We start from the raw sequence: 27,094 nt of genomic DNA on the forward strand, positions 1-27,094 counted from the left end.
CCCAGGAGTTGGTCAAGGTTAAGATAAGCTATAAACACACCACTGCACTCCAGTGTGAGTGACAGAGCAAGACCCTGTATCTAAAAATACATATATCTAATGTGTGTGTGTGTATATATAATATATATAATGTGTGTGTATATGTACATATATATGTATATGTACGTGTATATGTATGTATGTGTGTATATATATGTATGTATATACATATATACACACACACACAGCGAAAACACAAAATAGCAATGAATGCTAAGGAGAAAATAAAATAGTTTGTGAAGAAAGCAAAAAATGGGGTTTTGTGGGGGCTACTAAGTTATTTGCTACATTATTCAGATGCCAGTTTAGTGATAGCACAAAGAGAATTAGAGTCTTAAGTCTCTCATTTCTTAATGAGGACAGTAAAGCCCATTCTACCTACCCATAGGATGTATGGGGATAAATGGCATGAATATTTCCAGCGGCTTATCTCTCTGCTTAGAGATTTTGCATGTAGCAGATTAGGATAGTGACCGGCACACAGTGTAGACTCAATAAACGTTAATAGTCATTACTGTTACAATGCTGATGGCAATGGCAACAACACAACCTTCCACAACTCTTAGGCCATTGAAAATGTGATTCTCTAGGGCTGGAATCCCTTTCCTCATGTTCTTTCCCAGGTAAAGTAACTTATTCTTTTTAGACTCATTGTAAATGGTCCTTCCTCGGAGGAAGCTTCCTGAATCCCCAAAATTGAACTGGTCCCTTTTTCCTGGGCTTGTCTTCAGTGAATGGACATCCACATGTGAATTTCCCACACAGGGCACCAAGAAACTCTAAGATAGCAGCCATGTCCTATTTGACTTATAGTCTCAGTACCTAAATCAAATGCCTGGGAACATAGAAGGTCCAAGTGTGTATTCGCCAAATGAATGAATAAATGAATGGCTTTGTAAAGCTTTTTGATATCAAAATGCAAACATGGAGTAAGAGGGTTCCTAATTATCATCATAGTATGTTTTATAAATTTTCATCACAGCTTATTTTCCTGTCACAAGTTGTTACATATTTATCTGCCCATCTGTTCAACGTTCATGCTGTGCCTCCTGAATGCAACGTTAGGTGCTGGACAGTGTAAATACAGACTCAAATCAGCATTGCCTTTGCTTTCTAGGAGCTCACAGTCCAAGTCACTTTGGCCTATACTCTCTCATTTTATGAATACGAAACTTGAAGCTCAATGGTAAAAAGGAACTAGCTAATTATAATTAATTCAAATCAGCTCACCAAATTTGTATTTTGTGTTTATTATGTAACACACATAGTTCTACGCACTGGGGTACAGCAGTGAACAGCCGTAGTGACCCCTGCCTTTTTGAAGATGCCAGTGGAGATAGCCGGCAATAAACAATTACAGGCAGAGTTAGATGGTAACCAGCAATAAGATGAAAAAATAAAGCAGGGAAGGGAATAGGAAGTATTGGATGGCAGTGAGGTGGGGTAGATTTTAGACAGAATGGCCAGGAAAGGCTTCACTGAGAAGATGAGTTTTAAGTAAAGACCTAAAGAAAGGAAGGGAGCAAGTCATATGGTGATCTGAGATGTGAGCTTTCCAGGCAGAGAGACAGCAAGTGCAAGGGACCCGAGGTAGGGTTGTGTCTTGTGTGTTAGAGGAAAAGCAGTATGTCAGTATGGCTGGAGGGTAATGAACGAGGAGGAAGAGAACAGGTGTTAGTGCAAGAGAGGTTACAATGATGAAGGGTTCTTTAAGACATCATAGGAACTCTGGCTTTTAGACAAAGAGAGATGAAAACCATTGGAAAATTTGAGCAGAGGTGGAATATGGTTTCACTGAGGCGCTTTCTACAGATTTCCTCCTTTAATCTGTAAAACACCTAGAGGTAATTGCAAATGAGGAAACTAAGGTTTAGAGAGATTAATTTACTTGTCCAAGGTCATACAACTATTTGCAAGGAAAAGGGGATGCAAAACCTCTCATCTGCCTAACCTCAAAACACGATATTCTTTCTATTGCTTGGAGAGACTTATTTTCTGACTAAGGAGAGACCAGACTTCTTTGCCAAGATCCACAGAATTATCCAAGGATCCAAGACAGGAGGGAACTAGACCCTTTTAACTCCCACTTCAACCAGTTGCTAATTGTCAATCACAACCTCCCTTTCTCATGCCTTTCTCTCTGGAGAAATAGTGCTTCTGTCAATCTCTGAAAAATAATACACGAAGAAGAGCCCCTAGGCTACTGAGAACTGACTTTTATTGTCATTTGAGTCCCATTAAAATCGTAATAGTGGACTAAAGACTTGAATAGACATTTCTCCAAGGAAGACCAATAAATGGCCAATAGATACATGAAGAGGTGGTCAATGTCACTAACCATCAGGGAAATGCAAATCAAAACCACAATAAGACGTCGCTTTATACCTGTTAGGATGACCATTATCAAAAACAAAACAAAACAAGAAGTGTTGGTGCGGATGAAGAGAAAATAAAGCCCTTATACACTGCTGGTGGGAATGACTGCAGCCACTATGGAAAACAGTACAGAGGTTCCTCCAAAATTTAAAAACAGAACTACTGTATGATTTAGCAATCCCACTTCTGGGTATTTATCCAAAAGAGTTGAAATCATGATCTCAAAGAGATATTAGTACCCCCATGTTCACTAAAGCATTATTCACAATAGCCAAGACATAGAAAAAACCTGAATGCCCACTGACAGATGAATAAAGAAAATGTGGCCCAGTGCAGTGGCTCATGCCTGTAACTTTGGGAGGTCAAGGCAGGTAGATCACTTGAGGTCAGGAGTTCGAGAGCAGCCTGGCCAATATGGGAATCCCCGTCTCTACTAAAAATATAAAAATTAGCCCAGCATGGTGGCGCATGCCTGTAATCCCAATTACTCAGGAGGCAGAGGCAGGAGAATCACTTGAACCTGGGAGGCAGAAGTTGCAGTGAGCCAAGATTGTGCCACTGCACTCCAACCTGGATGACAGAGACTCTATATCAAAAAAATAAAAAATAAAACAAACAAACAAAAAACAATGAAATACTATTCATCTTTTACAAAGATGAAAATTCTGCAAGATATAACAACTGCATGAACCTGGAGGACATTATGCTCAGTGAAATGAGCCACTCACAGAAAGACAAATACTGCATGATTCCACTTACACGACATATCCAAAATAGTCAAATTCATAGACTCAAAGAGTAGAATGATGGTTGCCAGCGGCTGGGGGAGGGAGAAATGAGGAGTTACTAATTAATGGGCAAAAAGTTTCAGTCAAGCAAAATGAACAAGCTCTAGAGATCTCTATTCGACATGGTACTTACAGTCAACCATAATGTATTGTACACTAAAAACTTTATTAAAACAGTAGCTCCATGTTAAGCATTCTTATCACAATAAATTTTTTAATTATAAATTATATAATTAATAATTTAATTTAATTTATAATTTAAAAAAATAATGGCCCTGTATATGGACCATCACTATAGTAAACCAAACACTGTGTCAGATATTGTGAAAGGCCAAAAAAATGGCCCCCAAAAGATATCCACATCAAATCCCTGGGACCTATAAATGCTACCTTATCTGAAAACAGGTCTCTGCTGATGTGAAAATGTCAAGAATCTTAAAATGAGATATCTGGACTATCCAGCTGTGCCCTAAATCCAATGATAAGTGTCCTTATAGGAGAAAGACAGATGGAGATTTGAGACAAAAGAGGAGACACGCAGAGAGATGTCCACGTGAAGATGGAGGCAGAAATGAGAGTGACATTGTCCCAGACCGAGGATCTGCTGCATCCACTAGAAGTTGGAAGAGTGAAGGAAGGATTCTCTGCTAAAGTCTTCAGAGGGTGTGAGGTGCTGCCAACACCTTGATTTAGACTTCTTGTCTCCACAGCTCTGAGAGAATAAATTTCTATTGTTTTAAGCCATCAAATTTTTGATAATATGTTATGGCAGCCTCAGGGAACTAATATAGGCATTTAATATAGGTTAGCTTATTTGATCTTCAGAGTAGTCCTTTTATTCCCATTTCACAATAAGGGCAATGAGGGTTAGCAAAGAACTTCTAGAAATGTCAGTTCCTGTCTGCTCACACTTCTGAGAGGATTCCACCTTCCCCAGCAACATGGGATTCTCCCCCATTGACCACCACAGCTGACTGGACACCTGAGTAGAGAGAGCCAAGCCAGTCAGGTGTGGTGGCTCACGCCTGTAATCCTAGCACTTTGGGAGGCTGGGGTGGACAGATCACTTGAGGTCAGGAGTTCAAGACCAGCCTGGCCAACATGGTGAAACCTCATCTCTATTTTAAAAATACAAAAATTAGCCAGGCATGGTGGCATGCACCTCTAATCCTACCTACTTGATAGCCTAAGGAGTAGAATCGCCTTAACTGGGGAGGTGGAGGTTGCAGCGAGCCGAGATTGCACCACTGCACTACAGCCTGTACAACAGACAAAGATTTTGTCTCAAAAAAACAAAAAAAGTTCAAGACAGCCAAGCTATAGGCTAGGCTCAGCCAGTCAGCCTCTCCCCATCTCTCTGTCTCTGTCTCTGTCTGTCTCTGACTCTGTCTGTCTCTGTCTCTCTCTCTCTCTCTCTCTCTCACACACACACACACACACACACAGAGAGCAACCCAAACCCCCAGAGATTCTAGTTAGACAATAGTGCACTCTTGAACCCAACTAAGCCCCATGGAGTCACAGAGTCAGGGCCAAGTAAATCAGCTTCCTGGCAAGACAAAGGCTCAAGGCACTTCCACTGTGGAGGGCGGTGAGAAGCCAGCGAAGAGGAAAGAAAGCAGTCCATGAAGGACCGGGGAAAACAGAGCTGACTCCAAGAAAAGCAGACGAAAGACTGTGGGGCAAGCAATTCGGAGACCTTAGCAAAGGCTTCTCTAGTTCCTATGAGGGAAAGCTCCATTCAGCAGTTCTGGCAGGGCCTGTCCTACGGCCTCAGAAAGAATTACATAAAGACTCCCTTCCTTCCTCAGGGTGGAGGACAGCCTGGGTTTCAGTCCCACCTCAGGCTGGCTTCTGTGTCCTGGGGTGCAGACTGCACAAACATATACCACAGACCTGCTTTCTGCCCTTGGCTTTCATAAGATCCCCTTACAGACCTACAATAATCCCCGCTATCATTTTTTGTTTGTTTAGACGGAGTCTCACTTATCTCGGCTCACTACAACCTCCAGCTCCCAGGATTCTCCTGCCTCAGCCTCCCAAGTAGCTGGGACTACAGGTGTGTGTCACTATGTCTGGCTAATTTCTTTTTGTATCTTTTAGTAGATACAGGGTTTCACCATGTTGGCCAGGCTAGTCTAGAACTCCTGACCTCAGGTGATCCGTCCACCTTGGCCTCCCAAATTGCTGGGATTACAGGTGTGAGTCACCGTGCCGGGCCCCAATAATGCCCTTTTAACTCGAGCCAGTTTCACTGCACTTCTCTTCTTTGCAACCAGCAATCCCTGACCAGGACACAAGGGCAACTTATTCAAGGTCCCAGAGCTCATTAAAACCAGGTCTGGCCAGTTCCAAAGCCCATCCTCTGAATCCTAAAAGGCCCATGATCCATAGGAAGAACTTTGGACTTTTCCTGAGAGTAATGAGAAAATAAAATCACAAGGTTCTCAAACTTCGGTCATTTCTTTTTCTTACTATATGTCAAACACTTTTCTAAGCGTTCACATGTTTTAACTCAAAACTATTAAATGTAAAATATGGGCCAGGCACAGTGCTGCATGCTTGTAATCCCAGCACTTTGGGAGGCCAAGACAGGAGGATCCCTTGAGGCCAGGAGTTTGAGATCAGCCTGGGCAGCATGGCATGATCCCATCTCTAAAAAACATTTTTTTTTAAATTAGCTAGGAATGGTGGCATTAGCCTGTGGACCCAGCTACTCGGAAACTGAAGTGGGAGGATCACTTAAGCCCAGGAGGTCAAGGCTGCAGTGAACTATGATCACACCACTTCACTGAAGCCTGGGCAACAGAGATCCCATTTCAAGAAAAAAAAGATTGATCACGCATTAGTTAAAATCACTCTTCATACCACTTGTAGAACATATGCCACATATTTTAAATATCTACCTATTCATACTGCTTATTTCTCTCCTTCTTTTGAAATAAAGATTTAAAGGTATCTCAGTGCCAAATATCTAGTTCTTCCCCTTAAAACAGAAAAACCAAAAAAACATACCAGCCTTTCAGAGCTTTTCTTAATACAATTAGCGAAGTATTTGTCATTTGGTTAAACATGCTCAGTTAGTATCTAAGCTTTGTTCTAGGCGAACAAGAGAGAAATAATCTGCTACAAATTAGAGTTGTGCTAGAGTTTCTGATACTAAATCCCTACTCCTAAGTCCAGAGGAAAAAAATTTAAACCATATTTCAGATTTTAATCAGTTTCTTAAGACTCCAGAGGGCACAGTCAGAGAAACTAGAGAGCGCACATTAGCATTGTTCCTCGGGTTTATCAAAATGTCTTTTCCATATGCCTCAGAGCAGACTCTATTGACCGAGGTCTATCTTTTCAGGCAACAAACAAATGCAAAACAGCATCTCATTTTGATCTAGGCCTCAGCAGACAAGTTTTAATTAGCTGGCCTTGCTCACAAAAGGCTGAAAGAATGCATGTGATACACATCTGAAACCTCGCTAATATATATCATTCTTTATTTTAAAAATGCATGATATGCCCTTCTACCTCTATCCCCCACACCCCTACAAAAGACAGGATATCCTTTTAGGACAGATTTGGCTGTGGCATCAGATAGAGACTAGTTAGGAGGATCTCCATGGTGCTGTTTTCCTCTGGCAGAATAATCTCTTGGTTTGAAAAAAGCAAAAACAAATAGCTTGCAGACCAACTGAAGACTTCTTTTTGACAGATTGAAATCAAATTTTCTCAAACCAGTGCCTGGCAGGGGAGACTGTTCCAGATGATGCTAATAGATGTGGCACGAAAGAGAGCATTCTATGATCAAGTCAGCCCAGGAAATACTGCCCACCACGTCTCCCTCTTGAAAAGTCTCACAGGACACAGCACAGTATGGCTCCAGGTCTCACACTGCCTTCTTCACCGCACAGCCTGCAGCGCGGTGATTTCCCAGACGCTAGTTCAAAAAACTGTGATCTAAATGTGTCTTCAAACAGAGGGAGGGACCAGAGAACTGTTAAATGCCTCTCTGCAAATGAACGGATTTCTGCATGAGTCACTGCAGTGTGTGAGTTTAGTACGATGAAACATGCATTTATGGGGTGTCTACTGGGCAGACATTTTTGTTTGTTTCTTTTCCCCCATAACCTCAGTACTTCTCTAGGTCTATCATTTAAGCAGCAAACCAGATTTTATGTTTCCAGTGATTCCTAAAACAATACTATTTAAGTCACTTCAAAGTATCCTTGCTTGTAACTATGATGGCCTCTGAACTGGCCCTGTGGCTTCCATTCCTATCTCACCTCAATCTGGCCCCCTGCGATGGGGCAGTGACCAGTCTGGAGCACAGGTATGATCACTCCGTGTTTGCAGCCCCTTGCTACACGCCCACCAGGCTGCGGATGATTAGCCCCCTATATACTTCGTTGCCTCCACCTCAAGGTGCTCTACCCAGTCACTGGGAGTTCTCAACCTGGAGTCTGTGGATGGAATCCTACGGATCTGAGAACTTGGATGGGAAGAAAACATGCATCTTTATTTTCACTCTTAACCAAAATTTAGCATTTTCTGCCATTATGAATGTAGGTAACAAGCCACAGTTGTATGACAAGTACCCATGACTCTGTCCCACGTGTAAATCGTAAATATGTTCGAATCGTATTACAGTCATGGTCACTATTTCCAACAGTAGCTTACATTCCAACTTAAAATCACAGTAGATGTTAGACCCAATGCTAGATTTAGTCACCGATGTACTACTAAAGAAGCCCATATGTTTCTATGTCACAAATGCGATTTTTACATGTTTTGGTATTTATATTTTAATATAATTGGCTTCTTTTGTCATCCTTTGTGTTTTATTTTAAGAACTTAAAACATTACTTTGGCAAATATTCATCAGTCATCACCAGAAGTCCGTGACACAGAAAAGATGATGAGCTCCTGTTTCAGTTCCTAAAATATACCTACATAGTATGTGTGCATTCTCTCTCTCTCTCTCTCTCTCTCTCACACACACACACACACACACACACACACACACTCACTCTCTGTCTCGGTCTCTGTCTCTTTCTTACAGTCGTTCACAATACCTTTTTCTTCAAACATTCTTCTTCCCCCCCCACCACACCCTCTTTGCCTGGTCCAGCCATCACTCTGGGAATTTGTTCACAATAGTGAAGTCTGGGCTGGGCCCTCTCCTATGAGCCTGAGCATCCTGTGTACCTCCAACATGGCACCTACCCCCCAACCCCTAAAACTGTCATCACTTACTAGTCTCCAGGGCCCAGTCTAGGTCGTTCACCTTTCTATCCCCATCACTTTGCACAGTGCTCAACACAAGTAGCCACTCTCCATTTTTGTCATATCACTGAAGGAATTGCAGGGCTTTCTCTCAAGGAGCAAAGTATTGACACAGCTGCAGTCAAAAAAAGTTTCCTCACGATTGTAGTCTCGGCTACTGATCTGAGAGGCTGAGATGCTGAGATGGGAGGAGCTACTCATTTGAGATGCTGAAATGGGAGAATGCTGAGATGGGAGGGTCATTTCAACCTGGCAGGTTGGGACTGCAGTGAGCCAAGATTGCGCCACATACTCTAGCCTGGGAGACCGAGTGAGGCCCTGTTTCAAAAAAGAAAAGGCTTCCACCATGGATTGATACCAACCTGAATTTCCGGTTTTCCATCAACATATACGGTGCTGTTGTTGACCATTTCCACAATGGCAACTCCAAGATTGCACCGGATCCCAAAAGAAATGCAGAATCCCAGCCCACTCATGATAGCAATGATGTAACGCTTGGGGAGGCCACAGCAGCGGCAGTCGCAGAGTGGGGGGCTTGGCCTGGACGTCTGCACTGGCCGTCCTTCTTCATTCAGCTCAATGTTATCTTCTTCCTCAGTGCTCCCATCGATTTTTCTACATGGGAAGAAGGATAGGCAGAAAATAAAAGCCAGGATTAAAGGAAAAAGAAAGGATACTAAGCAAGAAGATAAAAGGTACCAGCAGATGAAAAACAAAAAGGAAGACCCATAGTAGAATACTATGGGTGTATTATTATTATTAAAGTAAGTCTTATTATTAAATATTATTATTATTAAAGTAAGTTATAGTGGCTAAAACTACTGATGTTCTGGGTATTGTGTGGGACTTTTATAAGCATTCAATCAATCATTTAAATCTTATAACAACCCCATGAGGTAGATAGTGTCATCATGCCATTTTATAGATAAGGAAACTAAGTCACTTGAGAGAGGATAGAAGCCGAAGTCCAGAGCCTGTGTCTAAAACAATATGCTATACTGAGTTTCCTGCTGAAAGAGCATTGACAGGATTTGTTCACATTGCTCAACCCAGCTGTTACAGTTGACCTTAATCTTTCTTAGTCCTTTTTTTTTTTAAGACAGAGTTTTGCTTTTGTTGCCCGGGCTGGAGTGCAATGGCACGATCTCGGCTCACCGCAGTCTCTGCCTCCCCGGGTTCAAGCGATTCTTTCACATCAGCCTCCCAAGTAGCTGGGATTACAGGTCTGCACCACCACGCCAGGCTAATTTTTGTATTGTTAGTAGAGACGAGGTTTCTCCATGTTGGTCAGGCTGATCTCAAACTCCCGACCTCAGATGATCCGCCCGCCTCGGCCTCCCGAAGTGCTGGGATTATAGGTGTGAGCCACTGTGCCTGGCCTAATTTTTCTAAGTCTTAATAAAATATTAAGTGGAGGTGGAGAGGGACATTTTCTATCACAATGTACACCCATTTGGTTGTATATCCTTTTCTCCTTAGATGGTTCCTCTAAAGAGGTGGTCCTCTAGCACCTTTTATTCAAATGGTAGAATTTTTCACTGACCTCTATAGATTCCAATTATGGCACATTCGTTATAGTGAATTTATCTCTTCTTTTAAAAACAGTAATTGGGCAAACTGAATCCTATCTGTCAATTATAAAGGAAGTTGTATCCTCTTACTTATTGTCATCTTTCTGAGGATGCTGTCATGGCCCACTTAAGGTCCAAGTGTTTTTAAAGATAATCAAAACTTGCAAGTTTTCATAAATATTAAATTCAGTGACAAATAGCTAATATAATAGTTTGGATGAAACACAAGTCATTTGCCCCCCGGTTCATATGAAAGACAACCTTGGCAGGTTCTTTCTTTCTTTTTTTTTTTTTTTGAGATGGAGTCTCGGTCTGTCACCAGGCTGGAGTGTAGTGACGCAATTCTCAGCTCACTGCAATCTCCGACTCCCTGGCTCAAGTGATTCTCCTGCCTCAGCTTCCCGAGTAGCTGGGATTACAGGCACGTGCCACCATGCCCAGCTAATTTTTTTTATTTTTAGTAGAGACAGGGTTTCAACATGTTGGCCAGGATAGTTCTGATCTCCTGACTTCATGATCTGCCTGCTTTGGCCTCCCAAAGTGCTGGGATTACAGGTGGGAGTCACCGCCCCTGGCACCTTGGCAAATTCTTATGACTCAAGGAAAACCAAATTTCCAGCACAAGTATAGAGAAACAAATATACTGGATTCAATTCAGTTCATCAGATATATATTAAGTGCCTACTGTGTCTCAGGTACTGTGCTAAGTGTTGGGGAAAAATAGAGAATATGACATGTTCTCTGCCTTCTTCCGGCTCTTAGGCTGGTGGGGAAGGAAGACACATACACAAGCATCTACAATTACTGGATGATGTGGGTTTTGTTGAAATCAAAGTGAAAAGCGATGGTAAAACACGGGAAGGAGCTTTCAGTTTCAAGTTGTGAGCCCAGAGTAGAAGCTTAGTAAATGTGCCAGAACATTAAAGCAATTGGAAAAGAACTCTAATCATTTCCCTACCGATGTATCTACCTGCCAGCCTGCATTTATACTGATGGGGTCTATGTGTTCATCCGCAGTTGTCCATGCTTCTAGCTAAGGCCAGCCCCTCTCCCTGGACACTAGATCTCGTCCCCTTTTATCCCCTTACGAATATTGCTCCAGAAATCCCCACCCCCACACTTATCCATTATGTTCTCCTCCCTAGTATAATAGATCATTCCTGTTGCCTATAAATAAACTTTTATTCCTCCCATATGACAATCTAAAATAAAATACATTTTCTCTTTCAGTTATCCTCCTATTTTTCATTTTCCTTTTTTAAGAAAGAAATGACTTCAATTCCTCTCCTCTTGTTCTCTCCTGGACCCACTCCAGCCAGGTATTCCCAACCTGAGCCCGCAAAACTGCTCTTCTTAAGGTTTTCGATGCCCTCCTCATGGCTCAGTCCAAAAGTCATTTTCAGTCCTCATCTGATTTAATCAGCCTAGCAGCAGCATTTGACACAATTGACCACTTTCTCTGCCTTGGCCATTTTATGTTCTTCCAGGAAAACACTTGGTCATCCTCCTAATTCTTCTCTTTTGTCTCTTATAGCTGAGTCCTTCTTTCCTCCACCTATATACACTAGACTCCATTCTCAGGTCTCTTGCTTTCTATCTATGCCCTCTAGGTCATCTTAGCTGGCTCTGGGCTTTGGATACCATGTGTATGCTAACAGCTCCCAATCTTTATAACTAGCCTTATCTGACCTCTCCTTGGACACCTAAAAGGCAGCTTAAACTTGACATGTCCAAACTGACTTCCCCTAAAAAAAATGTATAATTCCTGAAGTCATTCTCATCATAAGTAATGAAAATTTTGCAACTTTGGTTGCTCCAGCAAAAATCTTGAAGCCATCAGGCTGGGTGCGGTGACTCATGCCTGTAATCCCAGCACTTTGAGAGGCTGAGGCAGGTGGATTAGCTGAGGTCAGGAGTTCGAGAGCAGCCTGGCCAACATGGCAAACCCTGTCTCTACTAAAAATATAAAAATTAGCCGGGTGTGGTGGCATGCACCTGTAGTCCCAGCTACTCAGGCGACTGAGGAAGGAGAATCACTTGAACCTGGGAGGCGGAGGTTGCAGTGAGCTGACATTGCATCATTGCACTCCAGTCTTCGTGACAGTGAGACTCCATCTCAAAAAAAAAAAAAAAAATCTTGACGCCATCTTGGATGCCTCACTTCTCCAATTTATGTCCAACTGAGGAGCTCATGTACTTTACTTTAAATGTTGAGTCTCCCGCCTACTCAGCTGTGTGACTTCAGCCTAATTACTTAACCTCCCTGGACTTCAGTTTCTTCATCTGTAAGCTAGGAATTATAATAGTTTCTTCTTCATAGCGTTGTTCTTAGGATTGTCATAAATGAGTTATTAAACTTAGGTAATTTAGAACAGAACTTTCCACATATTAAAAAGTGACATATGCCAGCTATTTTTATTACATTAATCCTCACCGTCACTTAATGAGTGAGGTGCTAGACTAAGCATTGATGCCATTAGCTCTGAGAGGCAGTTAGATGATAGGACTTTATAATGGGCTGCCCTAGTAGTCTCCACGAATTTCTGTGCACCTGTAGTCCCAGCTACTCTGGAGGCTGAGGCATGAGAATCACTTGAACCCGGGAGGCAGAGGTTACTGTGAGCCGAGATCACACCACTGCACTCCAGCCTGGGCAGCAGAGTGAGACTCCATCTCAAAAATAAAAAGAAGAAGAAGAAGAAGAAGAAGAAAGAAAACTGATGCTCTAATGTTGACACATTACTATAATAGTATATTCCTAGCAGCTAAAACAAGGATAATACATAACAACCACAGCAATACTTGTATGAGGCAAATTCAGTTCTTTCCCTCTGCCCTCCTCTACAGATGCCTTCATGTAATTCTCTTATTTGATCATTAATTCAGCTCAGTGAGACATGGGAAATCTAATACTCCCATTTGACACAAAATAGAACCGTAGTTCAGAAGGCAAGAACAAACCGGCCAAGGTCACACAGCCCTTAGTGGGTAGAGGCAAGATATGAAACCCTTCTCCTTTCCTGTCTAGGTCCCTTGGGCCCCTTTCCTGTGTGTTCCCAGCACACCAAGCCGTGCTCCTTCTCAATGATCTTCCTGAGTCACTTTGTCATCTGCACCTGTTACTTTGTAGTCCTTGCCCAGCCACCATGACTCAGAAGAGCATGGTAAGAGAATAGGCTCTGGGCTGAGAGACGCCCAGTGCTGTCTCCCACGTGCTAGCTCTGTGACTTTGGCTAAGTTACTTGACCTGCTACTAGTCTTCCAGGGATGCTGTAACAACGTACCACAAACTAGGTGCCTTAAACAACAGAAATGTATTTTCCTACATTTCTAGAGCCAGAAATCTGAGATCCAGGTTTCAGCAGGCCTTGGTTTCTTCTGAGGCCTTTCTTTTTGGCTTGCAGATGGCTCTTATCCCTGTGCCTTCACATAGTCTTCCTTCTATGGATCTGCGTGTCCCAATTTTTTCTTCCTATAAGGACATCAGTCATATTCTATTAGGGCCTACCCTAAGGACCTCATTTAACCTTAATTACCTTTTTAAAGACCGTATCTCCAAATGTAGTCATATTCTGAGGTACTGAGGGTTAGAATTTCACCGTAAAGAATTTGGGCAGATTCATATGAAGACACAATTCAGCCTGTAAGAATCCCTATCTGTAAACTGGGCTAATCGTAATGGGTATCTCATAGGGTTGTTCAATGATTGATGCATGTAAATGATTCATGGCAGTGCCTGGTATGTAAAAAGTACTTTATATTAATAGGTGGTAAGTACTATCACTATTGCTATTAATAAAGTGTCACCTGTCATAAGCTTAGCCCTCTCTACATGCATGCAGATGCTTTAGATGAAGGCTAATGAAAACCGAAAGCGCTGTGGGGCTTTGCAGTGCTTAATTGCAGAGAGCCCCAGCTGCTGTGCTCTGAATCAACCACCCATTTGGCGTGGGGACAGCGCTTCTTTCTCACAGGCTGCTATTCCGCCAAGAACTCAGCACCTCGGGGATGTGAGGCCGTTCTTTCCTGCCAGAGGCAGGATTCCTCTGACAGTGACTAGCTCCAGGACTCCCCACTGGCCATGCCAAAACTTCCCAGTATTGTAGTATAGTCTGAAAGTCTTCTCACCTAGCTTTTCTTCTTTCCTTCTCTCCTACACAGGTAGCAGTTTGAACACTCTCCCAGCCTCCTCCAGCTCCTTCCCCATTTTCCCTCAATAAATCTCTTGGCCAGGTGTAGTGACTCATGCCTGTAATCCAAGTACTTTGGGAGGCTGAGGCAGGAAGATCACTTGAGCTCAAGAGTTTGAGGCTGCAGTGAGCTGTGATTGTGCCACTGCACTCCAGCCTGGGAGACAGAGCGAGACCATGTCTCATATGTGCCAAATCCTGTCTTGGTATCTGCTTTCTTGGAAGACCTGAACCAACACAAGCACGCTCTGTGTGCACAGTGCCATCTTAGATATCCTGAGACTTTCCAGAGGGGAGACATACAGTATGGGAGATGGAGAGAAAGAAGGGGAAAGTAATGATCAAAGGGAAGGCTCTGAAAGAAGGAGCTGTGGGCTCCCCAGGAAGCAGGACCTATAGCTGGCTGACCTGATGCCAGCCCTTACAGCAGCTCTCCAGTTGGAGATGGGATATCGGGAGCTGTGGGGAGGGGTCTGAGCACAGGATCTCACTTTCCTTTGCCCAAAGTGGCAGCTGAGCCACTACTTCAAGGGATCATGGGCTCAGGAGCAAATGAGGATCAACAACTAGCAGGACCTCCTGAGTTGTTTGTGAGTCCTTTGCACAACCTTGCTGTGGCAAAGGGGGAGCACCAAAATGAGCAGAAATCTAACTTCCCCCAGGCAGGGGGCTCAGAGTCAGATTTGATTTGTTTCATTTTATTTATTTTTTTGAGACAGAGTCTTGCTCTGTCACCCAGGTTGGAGTGCAGTGGCGCAATCTTGGCTCACTGCAACCTCCACCTCCCAGGTTCAAGCAATTCTCGTGCCTCAGCCTCCCGAGTAGCTGGGATTACAGACGTAGGCCACCACGCCCGGCTAATTTTTGTATTTTTAGTAGAGACAGGGTTTCAGCATGTTGGCCAGGCTGGTCTCGAACTTCTGGCTTCAAGCAATCCACCCACCTCAGTCTCCCAGAGTGCTGGGATAAATAGGTGGGACCCACTGTGCCCAGCCAGATTTGATTTGTTTTAAAAGCATTCAAATAGCAGGCCATTTCTTGTATAGCCTAGCTCACAGAGGAAGACTAAGCACCCCCTCACCCTCACCCTGTATCATGGAACACACCAGGCTCTGGGCAGTCAGATAATCTGGATTTGATTTCCAGCTGTGCCACTGATACTCGACTTGGGGGCAAATAACCTGGCCTCTCTGAATCTCACATATCCTCTTCTGTACAATAAACATTTATCTCACAGAGATACATGAGCCTACCCTACAAAGACTAACACATTACCGCCAATAAATGAATAGACATTGCCTGAACGTTAGGGTCTCTGCCATCCCTGGTGTCTCCTTAGCATTTTACATATTCCTCTGTTAGAGCACTTCTCACATGGAGTTAGAGTCATTTTCATTCAGCAGCACAGGTGCTAAGTAAATAGCCACTGACTGGGGGCTAGGCACGGTGGCTCATGCCTGTAATCCCAGCACTCTGGGAGGCTGCGGCGGGTGGATCACCTGAAGTTAGGGGTTCGAAACAGGCCTGACCAACATGGTAAATGAAACCCCGTCTCTACTAAAAATACAAAAATCAGCTGGGCACAGTGACAGGCACCTGTAATCCCAGCTACTCAGGAGGCTGAGGCAGGAGAATCTCTTGAACCTGGGAGGCGGAGGTTGCAGTGAGCCGAGATGGCACCATTGTATTCCAGCCTGGGTGACAGAATGAGACCCTGTCTCGGGGGAAAAAAAAAAAGAAGTCACTGATTTGTGTCGTGTCCATATATGAATGAAGGTCTCCCTGATCCCAGGACCATTTCCAACTCATCTTTATTCTCCATGTTCAGCATCGTGCCTGGAAACAATGAATCCTTGTCCAACTGAATGGAATTGGTGGATCAATTCCAGACATCATTCCTGGCTTGAAGCACTTATAGACAGGGTTAAGGATCTATTCATCCCTGCCCAGAAAAAAAAAAAAAAAAAAAAAAAAAAAAAAAAGGCTTTATAAAAAGGGGGGAGAGGAGAAAGTTATTTAAGAATAAGAGAAGAAAAACGAACTCATTTCTTAGGAGTTGGAGGACTTTAATTATTCCTAACAGCTATTTATCCCATTCAGTTTTCCTTCCCTGCTTTACTGCAGTTGATCTTTTAGATCAGAGAATCTTCATTCTTTCTAGAGTGACATTCTCATTCTTGTTTCTCCAAATATAGACAGCTGCGGTCTGCGGACTGCTGGCCCTCTACACACTGGGGAGGTGCCTGCTTTCTGTTCTCAGACACAGTTGTCCAGCAAACATCCAAGCCCCAGGAGTCTAATTGCCTAAGATATGCTAACTAACCCTTAGGCACTTAAAGAACTATTTCTTTGCAATTCAAATGTTCCCACTAATTGCGGAAAAGGTTTTGTTTTGTTTTGTTTCATAGGTAATAAGATCAACACTTGGAGCACAAAGTGAGAGAACGTGCAGATAATTTTAAAAATCCATTTACTGGATGGGCGTGGTGGCTCACGCCTGCAATCCTAGCAGTTTGGGAGGCTGAGGCAGGAGGATCCCTTGAGCCCAGGAGTTCGAGACCAGCATAGGCAATATAGACAGACCCTCTCTAAAGCTAAATATATATATAACAATATTTTTAAATCAATTTTCTTGCTCACCGTATTTGGTATGAACTGAAATGTGTGCCCCAAAATTCATGTGTTGAACTCTTAACCCCCAGTACCACCAAACGTGGCTATATTTAGGATAAGGTGCTTAAGGAAGTAATTATGGTTAAATGAGGCCTTAGGGCGGGCCCTAATCTAATATGAATGATATCCTTATAAGAAGAGGACATTTGAGCCAGGTGTGGTGGCATGGATGCCTGTGGTCCCAGTTACTTGGGAGGCTGAGGGGAGAGGATCGCTTAAGCCCAGGAGTTGGACATTGCAGTGAACTATGCACTCCAGGCTGGGTGACAGAGGGAGACCCTGTTTCAAAAAAATACATAAAAAGAGACTTGGACACATAGAGAGACACCAGGGATGCATATGCATAGAGGAAGGCCATCTGAGGACATAGCAAGAAGGCAATATCTGCAAGCCAAGGACAAAGGCCTCAGGAGAAATCAAACCTTGATCTGGGACTTCTAGCTTCCAGAACAGACAGAAAATAAATTTCTGTTGGTTAAGGCACCCAGTCTGTAGTATTTTGTTGTGGCAGCCCTAGCAAACATATACAGCATTCAAATTTGCCCTCCGGAAAGGTCCCATTTAGCTCATGTTGTCTTTTACATAATCCTTGAGTTGCTCTTCTACTAGAAGAAGAAAATTAACTGAAGGACATTGACTACTTGCTACACTCTAGACACTCCGCGAGATTTCTATAAAATATATATTATCTCCCTTAATCCTCAAAATAGTCTTGACAAATAGGACTTACCTCCATCTTACAGCTCAGAAGACTGAGACTCAGAATTTTTAAAACCTTGCCCAGCTGGATGCAGTGGCTCACGCCTGTAATCCCAACACTTTGGGAGGCCAAGGCAGGTGGATCACCTGAGGTCAGCTTTCAAGACCAGCCTGGCCAACATAGTGAAAACCCATCTCTACTAAAAATACAAAAAAGTTAGCTGGATGTGCTGGCAAGCGCCTGTAATCCCAGCTACTCAGGAGGCTGAAGCAGGAGAATCACTTGAACCTGGGAGGTGGAGGTTGCAGTGAACTGCACTCCAGCCTGGGTGACAGAGTGAGAACTCTGTCTTAAAAACAAAACAGAACAAAACAAAACAAAACAAATTGCCCAAGGATCATCCAGCTGCAGTTGGTGAAGGGAGAACACAACTGAGATTTGCTATCCAGCTTATTGCTACCAGTGTGCCACAGGAACTAATCAGAAAGTGCCTGACAAATAGTGAGTGCTTTACCTACACAGACTTTTTTTTTTAAAGGTTCTGGAGAAGCAGTATTGCAGTGGGTTTAAGAGAACATGCCCTGGAGACAGACAGTCCTGGGTTCAATGCTGACTGTGGTATTTATTAGGTATGTGGCCTTGAGCAAATTACCTAACTTCCCTCAACCTCAGTTCACTTATTTATGAGAAGAAGATAGGACTACCATGAACGTTAAATAAGACCGAGTTACAAAACACTTAGCCTAATTCCTAGCACTTAATAAATAATCAATAAATGGTAAATTTTAAAGAAGGGAAGGAGGATTTAAAATACGATCCCCAGAGCTAGTTTGAGATTTGAAATAGGATCTTATCAGCATGGATTTCAGCACATCACATTCAAAAGGAGCTCCATAAAGTGCACCTGGTCAACTCCAGCCCAGTCAATGCTCTCACAGTACCTACGTCTCTCATTTTTAAAATTGATATTTGCCTCTTCTGGTAGATTATAAGTTCAGAAAGTCAACAACCAAAAATCCCTAGCACTCAGCCCAGCTTCATAGATTTTGAGGTATTAACCTAGGCTGTTTTTGTTTTCTCCTGGTAATTTGACCCTTTCCTATCCCCCCATTTAAGCAGAGAGTCACTGCTTCTTACCTCAGCAGGGATCATTAGATGAATAAGAGGGAAAAAAAGATAGTCTCTATGGCTTTAAAAAGCCTAAGTCACAGATGACAAGCTGACAGCCCAATGGCCATATGTGACTCATAACCATGTTTTGTTTATCTGGTGTAATGTGTGTATGGGTTTTTGCTTTTTTTTTTTTTTTTTTCCCTTAGAATTTAGATTAATTGGCCGGGCCCGGTGGCTCATGCCTGTAACCCCAGCACTTTGGCAGGCCAAGGCGTGCAGATCACCTGAGGTCAGGAGTTCAAGACCAGCCTGGCCAACATGGCAAAACTCCATCTCTACTATAAATACAAAATTAGCTAGACATGATGGTGCACACCTGTAATCCCAGCTACTCAGGGGGCTGAGGCAGGAGAATCGCCTGAACCCAGGAGGCAGAGGTTGTAGTGAGCTGAGATCATGTCTTTGCACTCCAGCCTGGGTGACAAGAGCAAAACTCCATCTCAAAAAAAACAAAAACAAAAACAAAAGAATTTAGATTAATTGACAGAGTTTAAAAACCAAGACCCAGCATAGTGGCTCACACCTGTAATCCTGGAACTTTGGGAGGCCAAGGTGAGAGGATTGCTTGAAGGTAGGAGTTTGAGGCCAGCCTGGGCAACATAGTGAGACCCCCATCTCTACTTTTAAAAATTGTATTAAATAAATAAATAAATAAATAAATAAATATCAGAAGATAGCTCAAAAAAGCAGAAACAAGCAAACATATAAAACCTTGGATTTCTTGTTTATTCTGAAAAATCTGAAGACCTGAAATTATCAAGCTCTCACTCTGTCATGGTTACAATTGGCTCTCAATTTACCACAGTTCCCACCACTCCCTACTGTCACTTCCACAGTGAGCTCAGTTGCCATTTAACATTATACTTAGACTGTTACTTTTCTAGTAGTTAAAATCAAGACATAAGAAAAATATGTTTTGTACTCATGTCTGTATCAAAAGTTGAAAAATAAAAATTAGACTAGCAACACACATATGGAGCAGACAACCATCATTTATCACTGTCGAATATCTTAATGACTTCTTGATATTTTGAATCTTGCTGGAGCAGCAAAAAAAAAAAAAAAAAAAAAAAAAAAATCAAAAACAAAACAAAACCAAAAAAACTACTTTTCCTAGACTCTCTTGCAGCTACAATGAAGTCATGAGAGGTGAACTCTGTTAAATCCGAAGCACTTGAATAAGATTTAGATACGGGACAGAACAAGAAGAGGATACAGCATGTAGGGGAATGGTAGTGCAGATGGTTTTGAATGCAACAGAGGCAACTGGCTCCTCTGTGACTGCTGTGGCAGAATTTCTGGAACAAGTCATGAATATAATCAGCACTTAGAGGCAGCCAGTGGTAGCAGCTGTGTTTTATCCAGAACAGTCTAGTGGTATGTGTTCTCTGCCGCTTTTTTCCTAGAGATAGAGCATCCAGACCTGATCCTTCCAGGAAGTCTGAACAATTCCTAACATTCTTTTATTTTTTGTTTATTTATGTTTTTGAGATGGGGTCTTGCTCTGTCGCCCAGGCTGGAGTGCAATGGTGTGATTTCGGCTCACTGCAACCTCTGCCTCCTGGGTTCAAACAAGTCTCCTGCCTCAGCTCCTGAGTAGCTGGGATTACAGGCACGCACCACCATGCCCAGCTAATTTTTGTAGTTTTAATAGAGATGGGATTTCACCATGTTGGCCAGGCTGGTCTCAAACTCCTGACCTCAGGTGATCCGCCACCCACCTCGGCCTCCCAAAGTGCTGGAATTACAGGGGTGAGCCACTCCTCCTGGCCCAATTCCTAACATTCTTTACTAAATTTCATTCCCCTTTAGCTAGAGTGGATTCTGTTGATTGCAACTAAGAACTTTGAATGATACAACGTATTTCCTTGCAGAAGTGGAGACTATTTCTATGTGTTAATATGTAGTATGTCTATGTCAAGATATATAATATGGTTGCTTTACTCTGTAGGTATTGAATCTATAGACCCTACCAACCTTTAAGAAGCACTTAGAAAATCTGATTGTTGTAAAAGTATTTGGGAGAAGTTGGAAAAAGAGAGAATATAAACTTTAGATGAGAAAATATACTTTTGAGCTAAGAAAAGATACCGGGAGCAGGAGTCGTAGAATCTGATGAACATTTACATCAAGAGGCAGGTAAGTATGCCCAGGAATGGATCCTGAATGTTCTAGATTTCGAGGGAGTAGGGTAGTAAAGTTGGATAAGGGAGAGTTCGTCAATATGGTAGGTGATTGAATTGTGTCCTCCAAAAAAGATATGTTGATGTTCTAACCCCCAATTCCTTATTTGGAAATGGGATCTTCACAGATGTAATCAAGTTAACATGACGTCATCCTAGATTAATTTCATGACTGGTGTCCTTATAAGAAGAGGGGAATTTGAACACATAGACCCAGACACCAGGGGAGAAGGCCATGTGACAACAAATGCAGGAATTGGAGTGATGCATCCACAAGCCAAGACATGCCTGGGATTCCCAGCAGCTACCAGCAGCCAGAAAGAGGCAAGCATGAGGCCTCCTTCAGAGCCTTCAGGGGGAACTTGACCCTGCCAACACCTTGTGTTTGGACTTCTGGACTCCAGAATTGTGAGAGAATAAGTTTCTGTTGTTTTAAGCCACCCGGTTTGTGGTACTTTGTTACAGCAGCCCTAGGAAACTAATAAAGGGGGCATGGTTCCATGACACAGGGTCTAACATCCCGGCAAAGGCCTTAAGAGAAATGGTCCTGATAAACTGCTAATACAGTTCTTGGAAACTTAAACAAAATAGAGATGTGTTTTATCCAGAACAGTCTAGTGGTATGTGTTCTCTGCCGCTTTTTTCCTAGAGATAGAGCTTAAACAAAATAGAGCCTGGTGATTTTAAAATGTAATTCTGTACTAATTTCTAGTCCCTATTACACTGTACACAGAGATATAGGACATGACCACCATGACTTTAAAAAAAATAAATTGAAAGCTGGGCACAGTGGTTCACACCTGTAATCCCAGCAATTTGGCAGGCTGAGGTTGGGAGGATGGCTTGAGCCCAGGAGTTCAGGACCATTCTAGGCAACATAGCGAGACCTTCATCTCTACAAAATATTTTAAAAATTAGCCAAGTATGGTGGCTCGCAACTGTAGTCTCAGCTACTCAGGAGGCTGAGGTGGGAGGATTGCTTGAGCCTGGGAGGTTGAGGCTGCAGTGAGGTATGATTGTGCCACTGCACTCCAGCCTAGGTGACAGAGTGAGACCCTGTCTCAAATAAATAAATAAATAAAAGAATAAAAAATTATCCATTCCAGGAGAGAACGCCCAAGGCCACAAGAGTATCCTGACTTGGGTTGGTCCAGGTCTACATCCTCTCTTTTCCTTCATTGTTATATAAACCTAATTTACAAGCCTATTTCATTTTTTAATGCCTGGTAGAAAAATTGCTGAATTTGAACCAGTCTTAGTGATGAATTGCTGATAATTAAACTGGCTATCTTCTATTCCTTCAAGTAAAGTTTTGATCTCTGTTATTTGGAATATAAGAATTCTGTAATTGTTCTATCTTTAATGTTGATCACACTCTTGATCAATTAAAAGGTCTCTCTTTAACTTATTTTTTTTTTAACGAGAAATGTTGGGAACTGTTATAGCAGATTATAAAGAAAGATCAAAAGGCTCAAATAACTGACTATGCAGGAATGGATTTTCTATGTAAGACCAGAAAACCCACAAATGAACTATATTCCTCGGGAGGCCTGAGGAATACTCCTGCTCCTAAGACAATAAGGAATGCAGTGGTGATGGGGCCACCAGCACACTGAGATGCTCAGAAGCTGCTGTCCTCTGCTGGCTGAGGCTTACCATAGGAGGTGCTACTCCAGAACCAGTGGCAATTGGGATGATTGGCAGCACTTAACCATCATAGGCAAGGGCAGGAAATTCAGAATGACAGTTAGGGAATCAGCCCATAGGAATCTCAGAGATGAATCACAGAACATGGTGCTCCAAGGAGCAAAAAAAAAAAAAAAAAAAAGGCAGCCAGTAAGGGTATGTTTCATATACATAAAACCAGAAAAGATCAAGAGCTGATGAATGAGCAGGAGGCTGAGGCTGGTCACCCCAATGGAAATGAAGACTGAAGAAGACTGAAGGTTCCGTGACTAAGGAACCTGCAACACCGCAGAAGAAAATGCAGTCGTGATGCCCACAGTCCTTCCCCGAAGGAGTCTACCACCATTAACTTGGGTAAACATACACTGAAGAAAGAGAAATACCTCGATCTTTTGCAGACTTTTGGGTAAAGGGGAAAGCTGATGTTGATACTCAGGGATTTATAGCACTATCCTGCCTCCGTTAGAGTGGGGCTTATGAGGGTCAGGTAATAAGTGGAGTCCTGGCACAGGTTCGTCTCATAGTGAGTTCATGTCCCTGGACCCACCCAGTGGTCATTTCCCCATGTATGATTCCCACATGTATAATTGGAAGACAGACACCTAGCATTTGGAAAACCCTTTCAGTGGTTCCTTGACTTGTAGAATAAAAGCTATTGTAATAGAAAAAAAGTCAAATGGAAATCCTTAAAACTGTCATCCCTGGGTAAGAAGATAAATCAAAAACAGTATTATATTATGCAGAATGACAGAGATTATTGCACCTTCAGAGACTTAAAGGATGCAGAGGTGGTAGCCCCCATTAGATCCCAATGTAATTCACCAGCCTGGGCCCCTGAAAAAAAAAAATGAAGGGATCATGGTGGATGGCAGGGAACTACCACACTCTTAACTCATGTACATAGCTTGCCTGTCTTGATCTGGTGCATTCTTTCCATATCCATTAGAAAGGAGGCTAAGAAGTTCACAGTGACATGAGATGAACGACAGTATATATCCGTGGATTGTTCTCTCTCATAATATAGTCAGAGAGACCTTCTGGACCAGCTGCAGAACATCACATTGATCTATTATGACCAATAGACGACATTATGTTGTTTAGACCTCAGGAGCAAGAACTGACAAGTACTCTGGATGCCTCAGTAAGACATGTGTGCTTCAAAGGGTGGAAAAAAATTGCTACAAAGATCACAGGTCCATCACATGGGCGAAGTTGACAGGGGTCTAGTGTTCGAGACATTCCAGAACATTCCCTTCAAAGTGAAGGAAAAGTTATTGTGCTTTGAACTTCCTGCCACTAAGGAAGACGCACAATGGTTGGCAGACCTCTTTGGGTTTTTGAGGCAGTGTATTCAACACTTGGGAATATTGTTCTAACCCACTTATTCCATGACATAAAAAACTGCTGATTTTTAATGAAATCCAAAAACAAGAAAATGTTCTGTAGCAAGTCCAGGCTGCAATAAGAGTGATCTTGCCACTACGGCTGTATTCTCCAGCATACCCTTGGCACTAAAGTCATCTGAATAGGAAAAGACACTATATGAGGTTTCTGTCAAAACTCAATAGGAGAAATATAGCACAAAGCCTTAGGATTCTGGGACAAAGCCATATCATCTATAGTAGAGAAATATACAACAGACAAAAAACAAGTCATGCCATGTTACTGAGTCCTGGTGGAGACACAGCATCTGACCATGCAATATGAAGAGGCCATGCAGCCAAAACGACCTATCATGAGCTAGGTACTATCAGACCTGCGACGTCCAACTGTTCATCATGAGATGGAAGTGATCCATCTGGAATCTAACACCAGCAGGGCCACAGGGCACAAGTAAGCCCATGTGAGAGGGGCCAGGTTTCCACATGACCCATATCTGCTGTACCAATGCCTCCCCATAAGCTCACACCCGTGAACAAATTACAGGAGGAAAAAAACTGAGTTTGGTCCAGAGCTGGTCAATTTGGTATGTTACAGCATGTTGCAAATGGACTGCTGCTATACTCCAGCCCCCCCAGGGATGGCCCTGAAGGACAGTGAGGGGAAAGCCTCCCAATAGGCAGAGTTTTGAGCAGTCTCCTGGCCACACATTTTGTATGAAAAGAGCAACATTCAAAGGTAGGGATATGCATGGACTCATAGGCAGTGGTGAATGAGTTCACTGGAGGTCAGGGGTCAGAAAAAGCAATATTGGAGGACTGGGAAGAAGATCTGGGGAAGGGATGTGGATCAGTCTATAAGAGTGGATGCCTAGTATGAGCTCTCCTGATTGCACATTATCACATGCCACTTGGAAGAGGCACAAAACAGACGATAGACAGGCTGACTTGGCCAGTTGATGTCAGCCAGCTTCCATCCTCAGCCACCCAGTGCTAGAGCAGTGCACTTGTGAACTGAGTAACCATGGCAGTAGGGATGGAGGCTGTGTCGGGGCTTCCACTCACCAGGACTGAGCTAGCTCCTGCTGCTGTCAGCAGCAAGACCAATGCTGAGCCCCTGAGATGGCACAATTCCTGAGGGGACAAACAAGTTTCTCGGTCACAAGTTGTTTATAACAGACCCCTTCCATCCTGGAAAGGGTAGCAATTCATCCTGACTGGGGTTGAAATACTCCATGTATGAGTTTGCCTATTCAGACTACAAGTCTCAGCCAGCATCGCTATCTGGCTTCATGTTGAGGATTCACTGTCTGATTTCTCAACATGGGATCTCACATCACATCTTCTCAGACCAAGACACCCAATTTATGGTGAAGATGGCATAGCAGTGGGCACATGACAATGGGATCCCTAAGCCTTGCCATATACCACACCATCCAGAAGCTGACAGCCTGCCAGAGCTGAGCTGAAGAAGCTTTTTTTCCTTTTCTCTTTTTTTTTTTTTTTTTTTTTTGAGATGGAGTGTTGCTGTCACCCAGGTTGGAGTGCAGTGGCTCTATCTCAGCTCGCTGCAACCTCTGCCTCCCAGGTTCAAGCAAGTAATTCTCCTGCTTCAGCCTCCTGAGTAGCTGGGATTACAGGTGCCCACCACCACACCAGCTAATTTTTGTATTTTTAGTAGAAAATACATGTTTTGGCCAGGCGCAGTGGCTCACGCCTGTAATCCCAGCACTTTCGGAGGCCACGGAGGGCAGATCACGAGGTCAGGAGATGGAGACCATCCTGGCTAACACAGTGAAACCCCGTCTCTACTAAAAATACAAAAAATTAGCCGGGGGTGGTGATGGGCACCTGTAGTCCCAGCAGGCTGAAGCAGGAGAATGGCGTGAACGGGAGACGGAGCTTGCAGTGAGCGGAGATCAAGCCACTGCACTCCAGCCTGGGCGACAGAGCGAGACTCCATCTCAAATATATATATATATGCGTATATATATATAAATACACATTTCACCATGTTGGACAGGCTGGTCTACAACTCCTGACCTCAAATGATCCACCTGCATTGGCCTCCCAAAGTGCTGGGATTACAGGTGTTAGCCACAGCACCCAGCCTCTGAAGACGCTTCTCAAAGATGCAGCTGCGACATCAGCTTGGAGATGAAGCCTTGGGAGGGTAAGGTGCTATACTCCATGAGGCAGTATATTCCATGAACCAACAGTTACGCACCTGTAATCCCAGCATTTTGGGAGGCTGAGGCAGGCGGATCACTTGAGGTCAGGTGTTTGAGACCAGCCTGACCAGCATGCCAAAACCCCATCTCTACTAAAAATACAAAATTAGCCAGGCACGGTGGTGGGTGCCTGTAATCCCAGCTACTCGGGAGGCTGAGGCAGGAGAATTGTTTGAACCCAGAAGGTAGAGGTTGCAGTGAGCCGAGATCAAGCTGCCGCATCCAGTCTGGACGACAGAGCGGGACTCCATCTCAAACAAACAAACAAAAAACCCAACAGTTATGATATAGTGCTGTATGCCCAATGGGCAGAACACATAGGTCAAAGAAACAAGGCATGAGAGAAGGAGTGGCCCCACTTGCCATCATTCCCAGTAACCCACCTGAGGAATGTCTCATCTCTTCAACTTAGGCTCTGAGGGTCTAGAAATCCTGATTCACAAGGAAGAATTCTTCCATTTAGGAACACAATGGAAATCTCAGTCAACATATGGTTATGACAGCTGCTCAGTCACTTTGGGGTCCTTGTGCCAAGACCGGAAGACATGGCAAGAAGTCACTACAGTGGTAAGGATCATGGATCCTGATCTTCAGGAGGAACCAGAACTGTTGCTTCATCATGGGAGCAGGAAGAAATATGTTTGGCACCCAGATGATCCGCTGAGACATCCCCTGATACTCCCTTGGCTAGTTTTTAACTCTCAGTGGGCAAATACAGCAACCATGACCTGGTGAGTTTATGTTAACCAAGGATTTAGACTTCTCAGAGATGAAGAGCTGGGGCAACCCATCACGCAAACCAACAGAAGTGAGGGGAATCAAAAGGGG

General features: G+C 43.3%; 1 protein-coding gene across 2 annotated transcripts in view; it reads right to left on the reverse strand.

The window, feature by feature from the left end:
• SLC17A8 (solute carrier family 17 (vesicular glutamate transporter), member 8) overlaps positions 1 to 27,094 on the reverse strand; it is a 65,493-nt gene that overhangs the window by 32,655 nt on the left and 5,744 nt on the right. For both annotated transcript variants that reach the window (XM_011992215.1, XM_011992214.1), the window contains exon 2: positions 8,843 to 9,095. In XM_011992215.1, coding sequence (XP_011847605.1) covers positions 8,843 to 9,095 — 253 coding nt within the window. The remainder of the gene's footprint in view (positions 1 to 8,842; positions 9,096 to 27,094) is intronic.

The sequence above is a fragment of the Mandrillus leucophaeus genome, unplaced genomic scaffold, assembly GCF_000951045.1.
Source record: "Mandrillus leucophaeus isolate KB7577 unplaced genomic scaffold, Mleu.le_1.0 Scaffold408, whole genome shotgun sequence".
In the NCBI taxonomy this organism is placed as follows: domain Eukaryota; kingdom Metazoa; phylum Chordata; class Mammalia; order Primates; family Cercopithecidae; genus Mandrillus; species Mandrillus leucophaeus.